Source organism: Solea solea, chromosome 21 (assembly GCF_958295425.1).
Source record: "Solea solea chromosome 21, fSolSol10.1, whole genome shotgun sequence".
Taxonomy (NCBI): Eukaryota; Metazoa; Chordata; class Actinopteri; order Pleuronectiformes; family Soleidae; genus Solea; species Solea solea.
In genome coordinates this window covers 8,065,326-8,082,861 of record NC_081154.1, presented here as the reverse complement: position 1 = coordinate 8,082,861, position 17,536 = coordinate 8,065,326, and the positions used below count along the sequence as shown (strand labels likewise).

General features: G+C 39.1%; 1 protein-coding gene across 2 annotated transcripts; it reads right to left on the bottom strand.

Annotated features, from left to right (window-relative positions):
* Positions 1-665: 665 nt before the first annotated feature.
* Positions 666-13,774, bottom strand: LOC131448650 (inhibitor of nuclear factor kappa-B kinase subunit alpha-like). Of its 2 annotated transcripts, none has more exons than XM_058621285.1 (22): positions 13,638-13,774; positions 12,683-12,801; positions 10,940-11,034; positions 10,628-10,745; positions 10,027-10,096; positions 9,858-9,946; positions 9,681-9,770; positions 9,315-9,439; positions 9,013-9,120; positions 8,270-8,405; positions 7,739-7,933; positions 7,311-7,413; positions 7,051-7,174; positions 6,494-6,645; positions 6,308-6,369; positions 6,093-6,202; positions 5,450-5,499; positions 5,214-5,319; positions 4,906-5,053; positions 4,555-4,691; positions 3,782-3,881; positions 666-3,169 (listed from the first exon to the last, which is right to left on the bottom strand). In XM_058621285.1, exons 2-22 carry the CDS (start codon positions 12,785-12,787, stop codon positions 3,149-3,151), a joined length of 2,244 nt encoding a protein of 747 aa, XP_058477268.1. In that variant the 5' UTR covers positions 12,788-12,801; positions 13,638-13,774; the 3' UTR covers positions 666-3,148. The 2 variants fall into 2 exon arrangements, with proteins under 2 accessions (XP_058477268.1, XP_058477267.1); XM_058621284.1 differs by having other exon boundaries at positions 666-2,899.
* Positions 13,775-17,536: the final 3,762 nt, after the last annotated feature.

Here is a 17,536-nt window from a genome sequence, read left to right as displayed (position 1 = left end):
AGTAGAAACGGATGATTTAAATGTCTATTGTTGTGCACAGTGGTGAAAATCCCATTTCATTGTTCATTGGGGGGGGGGGGACAATAAAAAGTAAGATTTTAGAGAGTCATTCCTGGATTAATGCCTGGTACTTTCTCCCTTACTCTCCTTTGAAAATGTGTCTTTCAGTGTTTGAGCCGTCAGCAGGTTCACATGTTTTAAATAATAGTCTGTAGTTTTTCTATGTTCAACCAGCAATACCAAGAATGGTAGTGGCAATGATACACAATTTAAGTCCTAACTAACTATTTATGACTTGAAAACCGGTTAAAATTACCAACATGGCAAAGAACACTCGGAATTTAACAATATTTGGCTTAATTAGAAATGAGATAACTGTTGAATGAAACTTCTAAAGTCAAAGAAATAACTACATCATAAAACAATAAAAAGGTGGAAGATAATATCAAAATAGCCTAAATAAGTATTATTTATAAATCTGGAGAGTGATAGGCACAAGAAAAACATGAAATTGGACCAAACCATTGGGGAATAGGGGGGTTAATCCTATCAAACAGCTGAAATTGGGCCTTCAACAAATGTTATTATTCCATTTAATCAGGATTTACACGCTCGATTGTGAAGGTATCTGGACCATTAACCAGAAATAAGCACAAACAGCAGCATTCATGCCAAAGTCTTTATTTTTATTACCAGGCAAACACTGGATCTTTTATACAATGACATTTCTAAAAATTAAACATTCAGAGACGAGTCTCAACCATCGGGTGGATCCAAAGAAAACCGACTAATCCGAGTGACTTAAATATAAAAAATATTTTTTTGTTTTCTCTCCATTGCACTTCAACTTCATAAATACATACTTAGAATTTCATTCCTCTCTGGCCGACAATCTTTTTGATATCTTGGCGAATCTCGGCTCTACTCATTCAACGTCACGTCACGCCACCGTGGATCAGCGTGTGAAGATGAAAACTGTGCTACAGCGTTTTTTTAAAGATGAAAACCAAACTCCAACAAACACTCCACCATGAAAAATGCTGCGTTTACGGCATATGGGGTTCATGTTACAGAGGAAGTCCCACGTTTGCGATTGCTTAGTGCGTCATTTGCTTCACAGCCAGTTCATTTGTACTACTGCAACAAACGTCTTTTTTCTGATCAACAGTCAAAAACCCAAAGAAATGAATAAGATTTATTTATTTAAAAGTCAGAACTATCAAACATTTGCCAATTAAGTTACTTTGAAGATTAATAGAGCAAAAAGTCCAACAAAGAAATATTGGATAAACATGATTGATCGATTATTTCAGGTTTTTTTCTATAACATTCTGTTAAAACGGTCTGTTTTAGGTCATTGTAAACTGAATATCTATCCATTTTTTTTAATTATGGATGGATTGAACAAGGTTGGAAAATATGTCACAGGTGGCTCTGGAACAGAATTATTTTAGAATTATGAATTATGAAAAGAAAAACTCAATTCAATTTGTGTTTAGCTCCCCTGAATGATGGGTGTGTGATGTCATTCATGCATCCACACAATCCGCACAAAAATGGAACTAAACATAAAGGATGATTTTAAATGATGACATGAATATTTATTGTAGAAGCACCTCCGACGCAATGCTGACTTTGAGTGGAAAACACTTTTTCCATCCATCAATGCTTGTATTGCTCAACCAACAAATACATAATTTTTTAAATAATTGATAAAAACAAAAACAAAAAAAGACCAGAAAAGTCCCTACTTTCCCAAAACTCTGAGTGCTGCAATCAACAAACAAATAAATAAATAAAAGTAAAAACTTACCAGAGCCTTTCACTTTTATTTATCATTGGAAAAATGGTTCAAGTTGCCAATTCTATCTATTTAAATCGAGTGTTTTCGCTCTATATGACATGAACGCAGCATTAACTCTCCAGTGAAACAGTATGTGTGCATAAATGAGACACACACAAAAAAAACCTATAATTCAAAACATAAACAGATGTACACTATAGACACTGTATAAACATAATGGCCAGCCGCATCCATCAAACATATTAATATATAACATTATTTTAAAAAGAACTTGAAACAAAAACAATATGTAGAGAGAGAATCTAAATACCAGAATGTTTACAGTAAAATTATATGAAATTGATCACGAGCGACAGCTTGTGTCTCGTCATGACTGTAATTTCTCTGACTGTTTCGGCAGCATAGAACGTTTCATCTCTTCGCTGAGAGGACACACGGGAGTATCAAAGTGCTGTTTGCTTGACTGTAATTTCCTCCTCCTCCTCCTCCTCCACGGCCGCTCGTCCGCCCTTCCTCCTCCTCCTCCTCCTCCCCCCGCCACTTCCTGCCTTTCCCTTGTATGTCATGACGCTGAGCTAGTTCCCATGTTTCTGTCAAACATTCTCCTCATGTGATGAATCCACCCCAAAAGCCTCAAATCCGGTGCTACATTTTTGCTCAGTTTCTTGCAACAACAGTATAAACGAGTATCAGGTTTTATGAGATTTGATGAATAGTGTGTGGAAAAGGAGTAAAGAGAGAGTGAGAGAGAGAGAGAGAGACACGGCTTCATTTGTTTTCTCATAGAAAAAAACAACAACTGATTGAACCTTCCACCATGTGAGTCGATGGGAGTGGACAGACATCACAGAGCATGTCTGCACTCACTTAGGTTTGTTTTTTTTGTTTTTTTTAAAAGAAGATCAAGAGAACCATTTTTTAAGAGAATAGCCAAGTCCATGTACAACTATACAACGTCCGCTGTGTCAACAGCTTACAGTCCTTAGTGTTACTCGGAGCACAAGCAGGAATGGAGGACGGCAACAGGTCTTACGCGTTTCGCTTTTTTAATTTTGTCGTTAAAGTATCGTACTTTGTCCAGCTCCAGTCTTGGTCCTTGAATGAGGAAAACACGACGATGTCAATAGTTGGAAACAACAAACAAGAATTAAAAAGGAATGTGTTTTTATAAAAAAAAAAAAACTGGAAAGCAGCAGCTACACTCCAATGGTGCTTTTGTGTTCAGAAATCCTTCTTTCCACTTGAGCTGGGGACACACTACACAACTTTCACAGTCATTACCAATTTTGAAGAGACTTGGAGAACACACTGTCCGACTGGAGTCAGCAGATTTTGGACTGGGGATCACACATTTAGCGACTGCGCCTGATGAGGGATCACAGATTATATCATTTTGTCAAACCAACTAAACGCAACAAACTCTCGTGAGAGCGACCGTGTCTACGAGAGCGACAGTTTAAAGGGTAAACAAACCATCACCGTTTTGATATGCCCACTACTGCCTGTCGTCTTCATATCGTGACACCACTTCCTGTGTCCCATATACTCTATTTCAGTGGCTGTTGGCAGCATGTGCTTGCAGTTGGGTTGGTAATCAGTACACACTACCCGACTGAATGACTGCGACTGAGTTCGGGTCAGTTACCCTCACATACGAACAGATTACTCTGCCAACTCGCCATGTCGACTGTCCCCAACCAATCATGGGTAAATTCAGGCAAAATCTTGCAGTGTGTCCCCAGCTTTAGTCGAAAAACAACCCTTTTGTCTCAACTGTGTGATGACAACCACACTTTTAACTTTTTAAACAATATTGAAATTGCATTGGATACATTTGTGATTAACATCCATAAGTTCAAATGCAGAGAAGGTTACGTAATGGAAAATGAAACACATTTTTTGTCTCTTAACTTAGAACTTTTAAAGGCCGTGTGATTATGAAACTACCATTATAAAAACTGAAACCAGTGAACTCACCGCTATGCTCTTGGCCTGATCGTCAGCAGCCTCCTGCATCAGGCTTGTCAGCTGACTGAGGTACTTCTGGTTCTCCTGCAGCAGCCGAGGAGCAGCGTCACTGAAGAGGAAAACACACACGCAAGGTCTTTTAGAGACAATCACATGGCAGCGCTTATCACATGTACAGTGTTTTTTTTGTTTATTAATAATTTCACCATCTACAACACTACTAATACAAAATCCCAAACAATAATGTTGATAAACATGTTTTTAAAGCTCCAGCGTTCAACTCCTGTCAAAACACTGCTAGTGTCTCTAAGCTGCAGACTTATCCCACACCTTAAGTGTTTTCAGTATCTCACAACCTCACGTAACCTTCCTTAACCTACAGTTTGTTGCCATCTCACTTCACTAACACAGTCAGTCACACGTAATGTAAAATGAATGCATCTCTGTGTCTCCACAGGCACGAAATCCAAAAACAACTACACTGGGAAAACACAGACAGTGTGAACTCACTTGACATGGTTTGAATATAACGTTTATACTGAAGTTGCACACCACAGCGTTAACCACAAGGATTTCTTTTCATGTTTTTTTAGGAATGGAAACAACGGTGATCAACAAAATCAAACACACCGGCTGATCTAATAAATGATCCTTGTATCTGAAAGGTGGAATATTGCTGTTTGTAATTTGACACAGTAATGGTTTCAGACCTTCAGGTGAACATAATGGACAGATGTGAAGACTGACCAGGACTCAATATAACAATGGATGTGATCACTTACCTATCATTCGGTCCAGGTAAGGAGATTAAAGGATGCGGGGAGCTGACAGGTTGAGCAGACTGTGACCACTGGGAAACCTGCAGCAGGTTGGACGACTCGGGACTGGCTGCTATCGAGCTCCGTGAAGAGTTTTGAGCCTGAAGGAGGGAAGAACACTTAGTTATACTTAGTATTAGTGATGATAATAATAAACAGAGCATGTTTCTCCTCAGAACATCTTGTATTCTTCTAACAGCAGGGATTGTGTGAAGCTCCTTATCAAAGGGGTTGTACATCTACCAACATTAAACATTCCCTCCACTTCCTGAGAGGTCACATACATGAGAATGGGACAGACAAACAGTAACTTACACAGGCGATCTTCAGTAAGTGCCAGAACTCCCTCTGCCTCTTTATCTGCATCTGCATCACGGTGTTGTCTGCATCTTTAATACTCTCCAGGGTTTTCTCAATTCGTGGAAACAAGTCAATGATCTTCTGTTTGCTGATCAGGATTTTACTGTTGGCAAAATGCATAACACAACACACCATAAACACAGTGGTGGCACTGTGACTTGTTGAGGCACGGAATTAATAGGGGTTTTCATTTCAGAGAACGCATGAATAAGAAATGCCAATAAAAAAAATTACACAACACATTAGAGCCTGTGGGCGTGTACCTGAGGTGGGTGTACAGATCTTTGAGGACCTTGTCTTGGTTCTGGACAGTCTGAATGATGGCCTTCACCATCTCTGAGCTGTCACTGCTCACATCTGGCTCAGGTACTAGGAGACATGCAACATATGAACCATTTAACACATTTCTTCTTTTTGCTGGAGGAAATGTAGGCCTTTACATTTCGTATTATTCTGATCTCATAACTTGACACCATAATTTTATTAAAATGCGTCTTACTTTTGCACTTCATCTTCAGTTGCTTGTATAGATCGATGGCCTTATCTTCCCTGCAATAGCATTCATTTGAGTGATTTAAAATCATTTACGAGGCTCATTACAAACATCACAAAAAATCATGGACAATAAGATCAATCATCTATTCATTTTCAAGTCTTTTGAACAGCAGATTATTGTCGGATGCAGCATGTCTTAGACAGTATTAGAATGGAGCCTGTCTTGTCTATCTACCTCATGGAAGTCACAGTAGCTATAGCTTTAATGGCTAAACATTGTTGTTTAATATACAACAAACCCTTGAAAACACAGGAGCCATAGTTAGCATTGTTGTATATAGTATGACTTTAAGCTATGATTAAAACAGTGAAAATGTGACTTCCCTACACGTTTGTTAGATGAGACGTTTAATATCAGAGTGTCTACGTTCATATTCTGTACAAACATGGACGAGCAGCAATGTTTGCCGACTCTGGTCCCCACTTAAGTGCATCATACATACATTTGGTTTCATGGCCATCTGAACTGTCCATGAAAAAAACTGCACACCACATTTACACTAATTGAATACACACAGCTCAGTATATAAGAGCAAGAGCAAAAATAAACCCAACACGCCACCTCCTGGTGACAGGCTCAAACTCACAACTGCTCCATCTTGTCTCCTTGGCGTCGGGCGTAAGGACTCCTCTGAAGTTCCACTATCTCAGAGTGAAGAGCCATGATCTCATCATCTAAGTGGCTCACCTCTGCCACCTGCAGGGCAAAACAGGAATTAAAGGACTGCTCCAAAATAGATTAGTACAGACAAGGCTGTTGTAATGTTGTACACATGTATTTTGACTGGTTAACATGGATTACCTGTGCAAAAGCCGCAGCCCTTTCCTCATTCTCCTGCCAGGCTTTCAGCATCTTTTCAGAGGCTTCACACAAACACAGACAACACATCAGAACAAGTACCGTGCTCAGAAGGTCAACACACTAAATCCAGATCTTAATAAGTTCCATTAGAAACATCAGACAAAAGTGAGGCGAGTAAACACTCACATATGCCATAGTGCATCTGATCGCTGTATTTTTCCAGGTCGTACTGGATGCTGCTTTTGAAAAAGTCCAACTTGGCTTTCAGCTGCTGCGAGAACCCAAACATGCTGTTCTTACACCTGGTCAGGTTGGTGTTGTAGCGCAGGAGGCTCAGCCTGGACAAGGCGGAAAGAGACAATTACACGTCTATGTACGAGAGATGATAGAATAATAGACAATCATGCAGCACCAAAACTATTGAGGACTATCAAGGTCCTACATCAACACATAAATACTTAACTTTGACATCATAAAAACTAAATGTTTGAGTTTCCCTTTGGCTTGGTCTGATTAAAAGTTCAGGCCAAGATGCCTTTTGGAGGCATAGTCAAGCACAGTGTAGCCTTACTTTAAAAAACTCTTAACCAAGATACCTGAATATATCCAAGTATTTCAGTGTTGTTGAAAGTTTGTTTATATTTGTAAGATGAAATCATTTGGAAACATGCAGTTTAATACAAATACTATACATTTCATGACTTTTGTCATCACATAAACAGAGTGTAGAACTTCTGACTCACATCGCAGCCCTTTGTCCTTGGAAGAGTCTGCTGTAGTCCTCCTTCAGACCACAGATGTAGCTCACTGCTTCACCCCAAACCTTCTTCAATGCTACCAGGGGCAGCTGGGTCTTGGCCTCTTGGACTACAAAGTTAATACCACATCACAATTATACTGTATGGTATTCAACAACATGGAGGAGAATGCCACCATTAAGACACTAGGGATGTTATTAATCTGAGTCTCATCAGCAACATGAATAATAATAAAAAACCCTCACCGATAGTATTGACTTTGTCAGGTAGCTGTCTCGCACTGAAGGGACCAGAATACTTGGTGATGCTCTTGTCAAACAGGTAGACGATGTAGCTATCCCACCCTCGCTACAGTGAAGAGAAGAAGAATCATCATCACATATAGAGTAGAAACATCTGTCACTGGGTCATTTGGCACATTTGCCTCTCTTAGCGGAGTGGAGAGTGGACAGGACATGAGATGCATAAGATGGGAGGACAACAGAATATAGCACCTCCAGTCTGGGATATGTGACAAGTGAAATATATATACATTAGTCCTGTTATTTCACCTGAACATCATCTGCAGATCAAGTATTGAAAACATAAACATTTGTCCAGTCCTACATTATAAGCATAGTCTTACTGTGTGCATTCCACAGGGAGGTGCCACAGTGATCAATCGTGAGCTTACCACTCCATCTAGGACACACTGTGCCGCAGGCTTCCTGGGGTCCAGGGACACACCGGTCTCCTGCAGCAACTCCTGGTTCACCACTTCGATCTTGGTCTCCGACTCGATGCGCCTCTGCAGACTGTGGAGAGACTCGTCCGGAGTCAACTGGAACGAGTGAACCTGAGCTGTGGTCATGTTCAGGATGTGGACAACCTGAAGGGACAGAAGAGAAAAACTGTCAGTGAAGGAAGCAATTGAGATAGCATGCTTACATCGCCATGTTCAGTCAGGTGCACAGGCAACATTTGTAGATGTTAAGAAAAACACAAGAAACCACTTTCAGTCAGAAAGAAGAAAACAGTTTCAATATGGACATGAAAACCCAGGTCTCATATCCATCACTAATACAGGTTATATTTTATAAATCATTTCCAGCCCTTGTAATGACAGTTAAACTGTTAAGATTTTCACAAAATATTAGCTATCGCTTAGTTACAAGAGAAATATATTAATATCTGCCAACCAAGAAACAGCTGATTAAAAACTCACCTTCATACTCAGTATTTGCTCCAGTTCTTCAAAGCACTGAGGTTTCTTGGTGTCACCGTTCACTCGGCCTCCTCTCTGGAAAGAGTCCCACTTTAACATCAGCTGAAGCAGTCCCTCCATTGGCTCCAACAGTGTCCTACAAATGCATTTTATCTTAATTATTACAGCACAGGGCAACAGGCAACAAAATCCACACTGACGTGTAATATTGTTACGTTAATGCATCTCCCTTCCACGCAGCTCTTGCTCTTTCTTACACACAAACAAACACACTCAGAGACTATCAACCTCCCTGTTTATTATCTAATGAGTGCAGCAGAGTTAATCGATTCATTCTTTTGAGGGGGTTTTCATTATTAAAACATGTTTTCTGACTTTGTGAATCTGAAGTTTGAAAGTGAAGTTTCCTTAATCCATACAAAAAAGAAATCATTCAAACTGAATAATTTTGGTTTATGGACAAAACAACACATTTGAGAACATCATTTCCAGTTTTGAAAAACACTGCCCAACATTTTCTGGACCAAACAAATACTCAATTTATGGAGAGAATTATCAATTACCAAAATAATCATTAGCGGCAGCTCAAGTTTAGTTAGGCATGCCTTTAAAGTTGATTGAGATTTTCTTCCTGGTTGACTAAAAACCACCTATACCATAATATGGTTAAAGGAGATCATGAGTACAGAACAGCTGATCAACTCTTTCATTAAAAGGAATATCAGAAGACACAAGATCCCAACCTGCTGAGATTGTTGGGGTATGGAAGGTGTGTGGAGAATCGCACTTCTCCATTCAGTTCTTCAACAGCCATTATGTCTTTTGGACCTTTATTCCTCACTTTGCTAGCCCTATAGACAAAAAAAGAACGAAATAATCATTTTTTCTGACTGAAAAATAAACAGCATAAGCAGCCATTTTTTCACATAAATTGCAGTAATCAAGCCCTTGGCATTTTAAGTGCCATAACTGCATCCAGCAGTTGTGTTACTGTGTTCATTTACAGACCAAAGCAGCAGTTAGCGCAACAACAACAACAACTCACCATTGCACAGGTTGAAGATTGTGTAAGAAAGGACGGAAACCACAACTGCATTCAAATATCATGGTGCCAAAGCTCCAGTAGTCCACAGTGACAGTGTATGGCTTATTCTCAAACAGCTCAGGTGCCTGAAGGAAAAAAGGTGGTGCATGAAAACATAAAGCATTTGGTTGACAGTGAACTAAAATGTTCCATATCTTTATTTTTTTAAACAGACATGGGCATGTCATATGTGCATTCACTCAGTCCTGAAGGCGGCAGAAGGTTAAAGGATTATATTATAGTATAGTATAATTATAGTAAGATGTAATTGCATAATGCTACATAAATTGGAGAAAAACAAAATTACTTGTTTGCTTACACACTTACCAGGTACTGCAGTGTGCCAACAAAGGAGGTACACAGACTACCCTGGTCCAGGTCTTTAGCATAGCCCAAGTCAATGATTTTGTGAACCAGCTGTAGACAAATAAGTAAATGTGAGAATACTTCTTCAAAATGTACTGTCAAATGGTGGAGGCAGGAAACCAAACTGTATTACTTTACCTTTCCGTTGATATCTTGCAGTACTATGTTTTCAGGTTTAAGGTCTCTGTGGATGATTTTGTTTTCGTGCAGATACTGAATCCCAGACCCTAGAGCAGGAATCAGTGGTTTAGATGAATTATGAGTCAGTAAAACATCTAAATGATGATGAGAAAAGCATGGGACATACCAACATCATTGAGCAATGAGAGCACTTCACTCTCTTTCAAACCGCAGCAGTTTTCAGGTTTACTCAGAACCTGTGACAAAGACAAATGTAATTAATTTTAATCATATTTTCACACCTGCAGTAAATCCACATAGTAAGCAGAATAATAACATGAATGTCCAAACATGAGCTAGACTGATATACACTATTACATTTTGAAAGGAAAATCAGTTGGGTTGTCTACTGGGACAAACAACCCTCAAAAAACACATTATATATTACAAACTATTATATACATGATTGAAATTAATTGTACATTTGCACTATGAAATGTATGCTACAGACAAATATAAACACAAGAGTATGCTCACATTAACCCCAGCTAATATCCACATCCACATTTCAATGCTTTTATTATTTCAGCAAAGGATTGTTCATGTTATTGACCATAAGATGGATGCTAAGCCTCTCATATGTGGGAAGAATGATCATTTTCATCCATACTTTCTGACTTCATAAATTATTCCCTAATTTGGACAGATGATGACCTGAAATCACTTCAGTTGACATATTTAAATAGCATTTTTAAATTATTATGGCTTATTGTGACTGCCTCCCTCACCTTCCTCAGGTCTCCCCTGGAGCAGTACTCCATGGCCAGCAGTGGGAGATCATTTAAGGCTATGTGCGTCATTTCCTCTGGGACATCCCGGGCTGTCACAACATTTATGTGATTTAACCTGAGTGAGAGAGAAAACTGTGTCAGAGCTGCATTACTTGGCTGCACAATACCTCAGGAGTCAATATTAAATTAAATGAACATCAGTGGTTTCCTATAGCTAAAATACAACATTTGTTTGAATCATATTTACGATACATCACTGTGATATTATCAGAATAGTATAAAATGTTTTTAAAGAGTAAATAAACAAACTTCTTCATGATTTGGATTTCTCTGCTCCATCGGTCCTTATTCCTTGGTGTGAGCTCCAGACGGCACATTTTCACAGCTAGCTTTTCATTTGTTTCCTACAAAACAATCAACATACATACAGTTTAAGTATATAAAATATACCTATGGAGAGCAGTTGTAGATAAATGCTGATTCAACCCCAGCAGTAAGCCCTTGAACATTAACGCACTGCCATTAACTTTTCATTTACTGAGCTAAAAAAACTGAAGTGATATGTTTTCACCCCATCCTTGCAAATAATTTTCACTGATTAATTTTCACCTACGATTCTAGCGGATTAACACACTTAAGCCGTTTTCGGGCATGAACTCCAGGTTAAGAGATTTGGGCCTGGATGTCTCTAGAGTTTGCCATTTATGTACAATGAGCACAGAAGGATGTTGTCTGAGTAGGACACATTTACAACAATATGAGTATTTCCAGAGGATCAACATAGGGGTGGCACCTGGCTTGCACATGCAGAAAGTAGGGCATTTATTTGCTCACTGTGGATTCCTAGGAGTTTCCCCCTTCTGTATTCTAAAACGAGATCACTCAGATATTAAGTAGAGATCATGCTAGGGATCCCAAAGGAGCAACTCCTGAGGAAATTTGTGTTCACACCTACAGCCCTTCAGGATAATGGAGATATGGTGGTGTGCTTGTGTGGAGCAGCTGTGCTCTCCAGTTTGGTGCTTTTTGTATGCTTGTCTACTTGTGTCTGCCACTGCTTGGTGGACTTTGTCTATGGTTGCCACGACCTAATTAATACTGGACAAAATGCTTCTTGACCATGACCACAGAGTTTCACGACAATCACTGGTCTCCCCCTGCCCTCTCTAGATGACATTGCCAGCCATGCTATCATCGCAGAGCTACAAACATCATTCCACAAACCCTGCACACCATCTGTTTAATGTTATAAATCCTTAAAAACACATACATCCAGGTTTAGGGACAGTTTTTTCTCCACAGCCATTTGCACTTTAAATTCCCCCTTATGTTAAAACTATCCCTTAGTCATACACCCTCATTTCAATATAAAATGTGAACTGAACTGCTCTTAGCTTGCCAGCCTGTTTTCACCCTGAAGCTTTTTGTGCGTTTCTCTCTTATTGTTATATGTTTTTATGTTGTTATCACGTTGTCTTATGATGTTTTTATTGGTGGTGTGTGTGTTTGTTGCTGCTATGGAATTATGTTGCTTACAATGACAAGAAAGCTATCTAATCTAATGCCCAGAGTTCAGTGCATATCTGAAACAGCTTTGCGATGATGTTGAGATCAGGAGGATTTATAGTCGATCTTCTTGGGAAAATTGCCCCATTGTAGGAGTCAGCCTCTTTTCATTCTCACTGAATGGACTGACTGGAGGACACATAGACCCAGACTCCACCAATCCCTCAGTCATTATACATGTTTTCCTGTGCCATTGGCTGCAACACAACCCCAAAGAAGAAGAATACCACCCAGCTGCTTCACAGTCCACCAAAAGCGCTCATGTAAGGACTATTTACACTTTTAATAATAATAAATGAATAGCAAACCTAAACTAACTAACATGTATACTCTTCATTTCACTATAACTAGACTGTTTACATACAACATTGTTTCTTGTAATGCAGTATCTAAATTCTAAATAGAAGTAGACTGAGCACACAGGTATGTTTTTAATACTGACTTCTTCCCAATGTTGTAACATGTTGTAAAGGGGTCGACACTCACATGATGTTGATAGAGGTAAACATGGGCAAAGCCGCCTATACCCAGCCTCTCTTTCAGCTCCCAGTCACCACAGCTCTGGTTCTGCCTGAAGGGAGGTTTCTCCATTGCTGCAACTGTACCTGAAATAAATATGATAAGTGATTATTAATTATTTCACCAGCAAGAGCATTTGCTTTTCATGAGCTTCCCAAACTGGGCACTCTCTATCGTGTATGAGTGCAGTAAATATCTTTGAATTTTTCGTTTTGATTTGGATTGACCTCGTGCTCTTATTTATTTTGAAAGCTGATTTCGTGATTCATGTACGTTGTTTCCTTACTTATACGCCGAGTAGGCTGTTTTTGTCAAAGCAAACAAAGCGATGTACCAATATAATTATTATAATAAAAATAACCAACAATCATGATGATGATGTCAGTTTTTACGGACAATCGTCAGTTAATGTAGCAGCCTTCAAGAGCAGCTGTAGCTGTAACGCATGCTGTACAAAAACATAACTATAAATATAACAACTTTATCGCCTTATAGCGTGACTTACAGGAAATGGAGAAGATTAATCTTCTAGCTATGTTAATGGAGCCATCAAACTCATGGGCTTGACTATATCCTGGAAGAGCTGACAGGCTAATGTCATTTTACTTTCGACGCTAACACCAACACGCCAACACACTGACGCTTTGTGCTAATGTGGTACAAGCGGACGATATCTTCACATTAAACACTAAGCGAGATGTTACCAGGAATTGAAAAACACACACGTACAAACAATAAACTAGTTTAGACAATGTTTTCACAGGTTAGCTGCCGACTAGCTGCAGTTTAGCCGATCAACAAGAGACCAGGAAATAGGCCGGGTCGTTCAATGCTTTTCATGCTCAAGAAATTAAAGCTTCGACGGAAGTAAAATGACATGTTGGTGCTGTTTTTCTGAGAAGAGCCGCGGCCTGACACTTACTTGGTGTTTCTACGACGCTGTCATGAGCTGCTGAGTGTAGAAATGTGACTGTGGGTCTTGTTGTTCTTCAGGTCAGCAGCGCTGTGGCTTCAGAGTGTGTACTTTCCTGCATGACGTCATCAGAAACCCCGGCTGTTCTTCTTCGAAATGAGCCGAGGCTGCGTTCAACAACACGAGTCCGACCGTTCAGCAACACTCAGCAACACAACTCAATCTAAACATCCAAACATCTACTGGAAATTCATAAATCATCCTCTCATAAATACGATATAAATGAAAATAACAAATTCAGCATCAGACATATCTGTTTCTGTATCTTTCATGTTTTTACCAGCAGAGCAAGACATTATTTCCAGAAAATATGTTAGCAGAAGCTAATCAATACTTAAAATAATTTAATGAAAATATAAATGTGTTAAGTTTAACCCAAAAAAGTGTTAATTTACTAGTATAGTAAGTACTGTCTCGTTGAAATAATGTCTGATTATAAATGTCATTACTGAATAACCTTAATAAAACTTTAATGTTATTAGTACTTTTGTTTTATACAATCTCCAGCCACTTTATCTGGTGTCCTGTCAGTAAGTGTATTTCATATATAACAGCAGGTGCAAATTGTTACATGCAAATAAGCTATACAGGTAATGGTGTGTAAAGTACAATATGATATATAGTGGAGAAATGCACCTACTTAAAATGTACCCCTTACATTCCACACAGACACAGTTTAACTTTTAAAACACTTTTATTTTTTTAATCTTCTACGCCTCCAAAAATGAGAAGCTCACAAACAACATTTTCTTGGTGAATTTTAACAAGGCAGTGACACGTGTAGCTCACTGTATGCATGTATGTATGTATAGCATAAAATGAACATGGCCTTGCCTGCACCAGTCTAAAAAACACTGAGGTGGATCAGATCAGATGTGTAAAACGATTTGTATGAACTGATTCAATCCCCTAAAACACAACAGCATACAACAGCATTAAATACAGCCTTTTCCTTCATTCACATTGATAAAAAAATAAAAATAAGTGACCATGAGCTCAAGGACAGAGAGAGAGAAAAAAAAGATTAACTATCTTATACACAATAACCCTTAATTTAATACTGTAACCATAATATAAATGAAAGCAGGCCATAATATCTCATGCTTTATTTACATGTCACATTCAGAAAACGAGGCTGTGAAGGAAACACACGGTAAAGGACGGTTCACCCTGACTGCTGCAGACATGCAATGTTGCCTTCAGAACAGTCATCTGCCACTGTGGCTGGAGTGCAACGGGGTGACTTTTGCTTGAGCATCACACAGCCGTCACCAAGGGAACCAGCCATTTCCACACTAACCAGTGCCATGGAGATCCAGCAGCTGCTCTTTGATGTAAGTGAATGGTGACAACAGAGGAGAGGAGAGGGAGGAGAGGGAGGAGACCTCAGACACTTTGCCAAGGTGGAAGCTCGGATGACTTGCCTTCCTTTTGCACCATAATTATACACACAGTATATGGACTGTATAGAGATTCTGCATCTATAATACATAATGTGCAGCAGGATTAAGGTTTGCTTGACCCTACTTGGATCTTGTATCAGTGCTGTCTCAAGGGAAGGAAAAGAAATTCAATTAACCCGTTAACAGATGCAACAATTTTGGGGCACAGGCCTAAAATTAAATAAAAAGGATATTGTTCTCCATCTTTTCAAAGCTGGTAGCTTTTCAAAGCAAACTTTACAAAAAAAACCATAAATAAATACAAGAAATAACCAAATTACAGAGGCACAATAATGGTAGAAATAATTTTTGCCTCGTATATTCAGCAGCTATTAGAGTGATATGTGGTTTTCAAAGACAGAATTACTTTTTTTTTTAAGGTTGTGTGTAGATTAAGTCGAGGAGAAACCTAAACACACCTGAAGCACAAACAAATCCAAGGTTAGCCCTGATTCTCAATTCTGTTCCACTGTCAAGATTTCTTCTTAATCATTAATTAACCTGCTGAATATTCTCTCCAGAGGATCTGCCATTGAACCTTTCTTCTACAATTATACAATAATGATTAATGCTTGGACAATATTTGAGGATGCAACCCTGCACTCTGGGAAAGGGACATACATTTTTTACCTTTACAATTCTCAGATATATTCTTTTTAACAAATAATTAAAATAATATTAATAATAACAATAATAATATGGAGTTGTCTCTCTTGTTTGACAAGCAAGGCAGGGCCATGAGACAATTTTTTTTTGCTTTAAACGTTACTTAATCGGTTAAATAATCATCAAGATACTTGCATGTTAACTGTGGCAAACTGCGGACAGGATTAGGATTAGGTACAAAACAGTATACGCTCTGATTAGGCCTGGATATGCAGTCACTGCAGAGATCTCATTCTCCAAAGATGATATTTAAAACAGGCAACTCTGAACATCTATCTCTCTCTCTCACACACACACACACACACAGGCACACACTTAGCTTGACATCCATATTTTTGCAAACAGGTCCTGTCTCATTTAGCCCTGCACCCTGCCCCCATACTCAGGTGAGGGGGTGACACCATGCATATTTACTGCAGGTGCAGCAGGTTTTGATTATGGCTGAAAGAACGTAACTGAATGTTGACAGCTCTCCCTGCTGGTGGGACCCTGGCACTGCAGCTGCTCCTGGTGTCATTTGAAAGCCTGAGTAAGGAATGGCTGTACAACAATACAATGCTATGAGGTGAATGTGGCTGCTAACACATGTTCCACAAGTTACACTGTCTGGTATATAGACCAGTTTGCTGCCCACTATCTCCTAAACGAGGGGTTTCATAATCTCAATGCTTTCCTTCTTTCTTTCTTTTTTTTTTTTTTACACACTTCATTATTTCACATGCATTTGTTAACAGTATCAACCCTGATCCAACTACAATCATGCTCTCAGGTCCCGGTGAGCCACATGCTCTTTGGAATACTCCACACAGCCAAAGTCCTCGCACCAGTCAGCATTTATCCAAACTATGTGGTGTGATGTTGTCACGATCGCTTACTAATCTTCGATAGGTACATAGGCTTTAGCATAATACTCACATTGTGCTGAATTATTACCACCATGTACAAAGAAAAAAACATAAACGAAACAACAAATGATTATAAGGTAGTGCTTTTGACACAACTGTGTGTACCTAATGCATCTTCACAATACTGTGTTGAATACATTGTAAATACAGTATATCCTACAATATAAGCATAAAGCAGACAGTGTGTTATATACAACATATCCTGGATGTATACAATAAGTATGGATAACATATTTCCTTTTTAAATTTTCAATATCATATTTCATCATATACTGGACATACACAGGAGGAGTATGTTCAACATCAACAAACGACTGTAAAATACTGTAAAAATACTGAAAAACAAGAACATTCAGGGTCTGCCTGGTGAGTGTTAAAATAGGGTTTCTGAATGAGAGGCTGTAAGTACAGACATAGATTACACATGTTGGCACCGGCATGAGGAGAAGGACATGAATGACCATAGAAAACAACTTTGCTGCTCTGGGTTTTGTCGTAAAAGGCCTATAAGAAGCTGTGCTAGATGCAGGCATGCGGAATACTGCAGAAAACAACATTCTGCCAAGAAGAAGTAAGAGAAACAGAAGCACATCACGGGACAGAAGCAAGAGCAACTCAGAAATAGATCACTTGTTCAAGTAGAGCAAAAAAACCCCAACCTCTTTTATTGAGATGCAGTACTGTTGCTGCATATCAGGAGTACTGCGAATTCCCACTGATGCTGTTGCCTCTAACTGGACATCAGTGTCTAGAGAAAAGAGTAGAGATGAGCTGCAACCTCATCATGTTCTACACTGCCATCTTCATCTGCACTGTCCACAGATTCCACTTGATA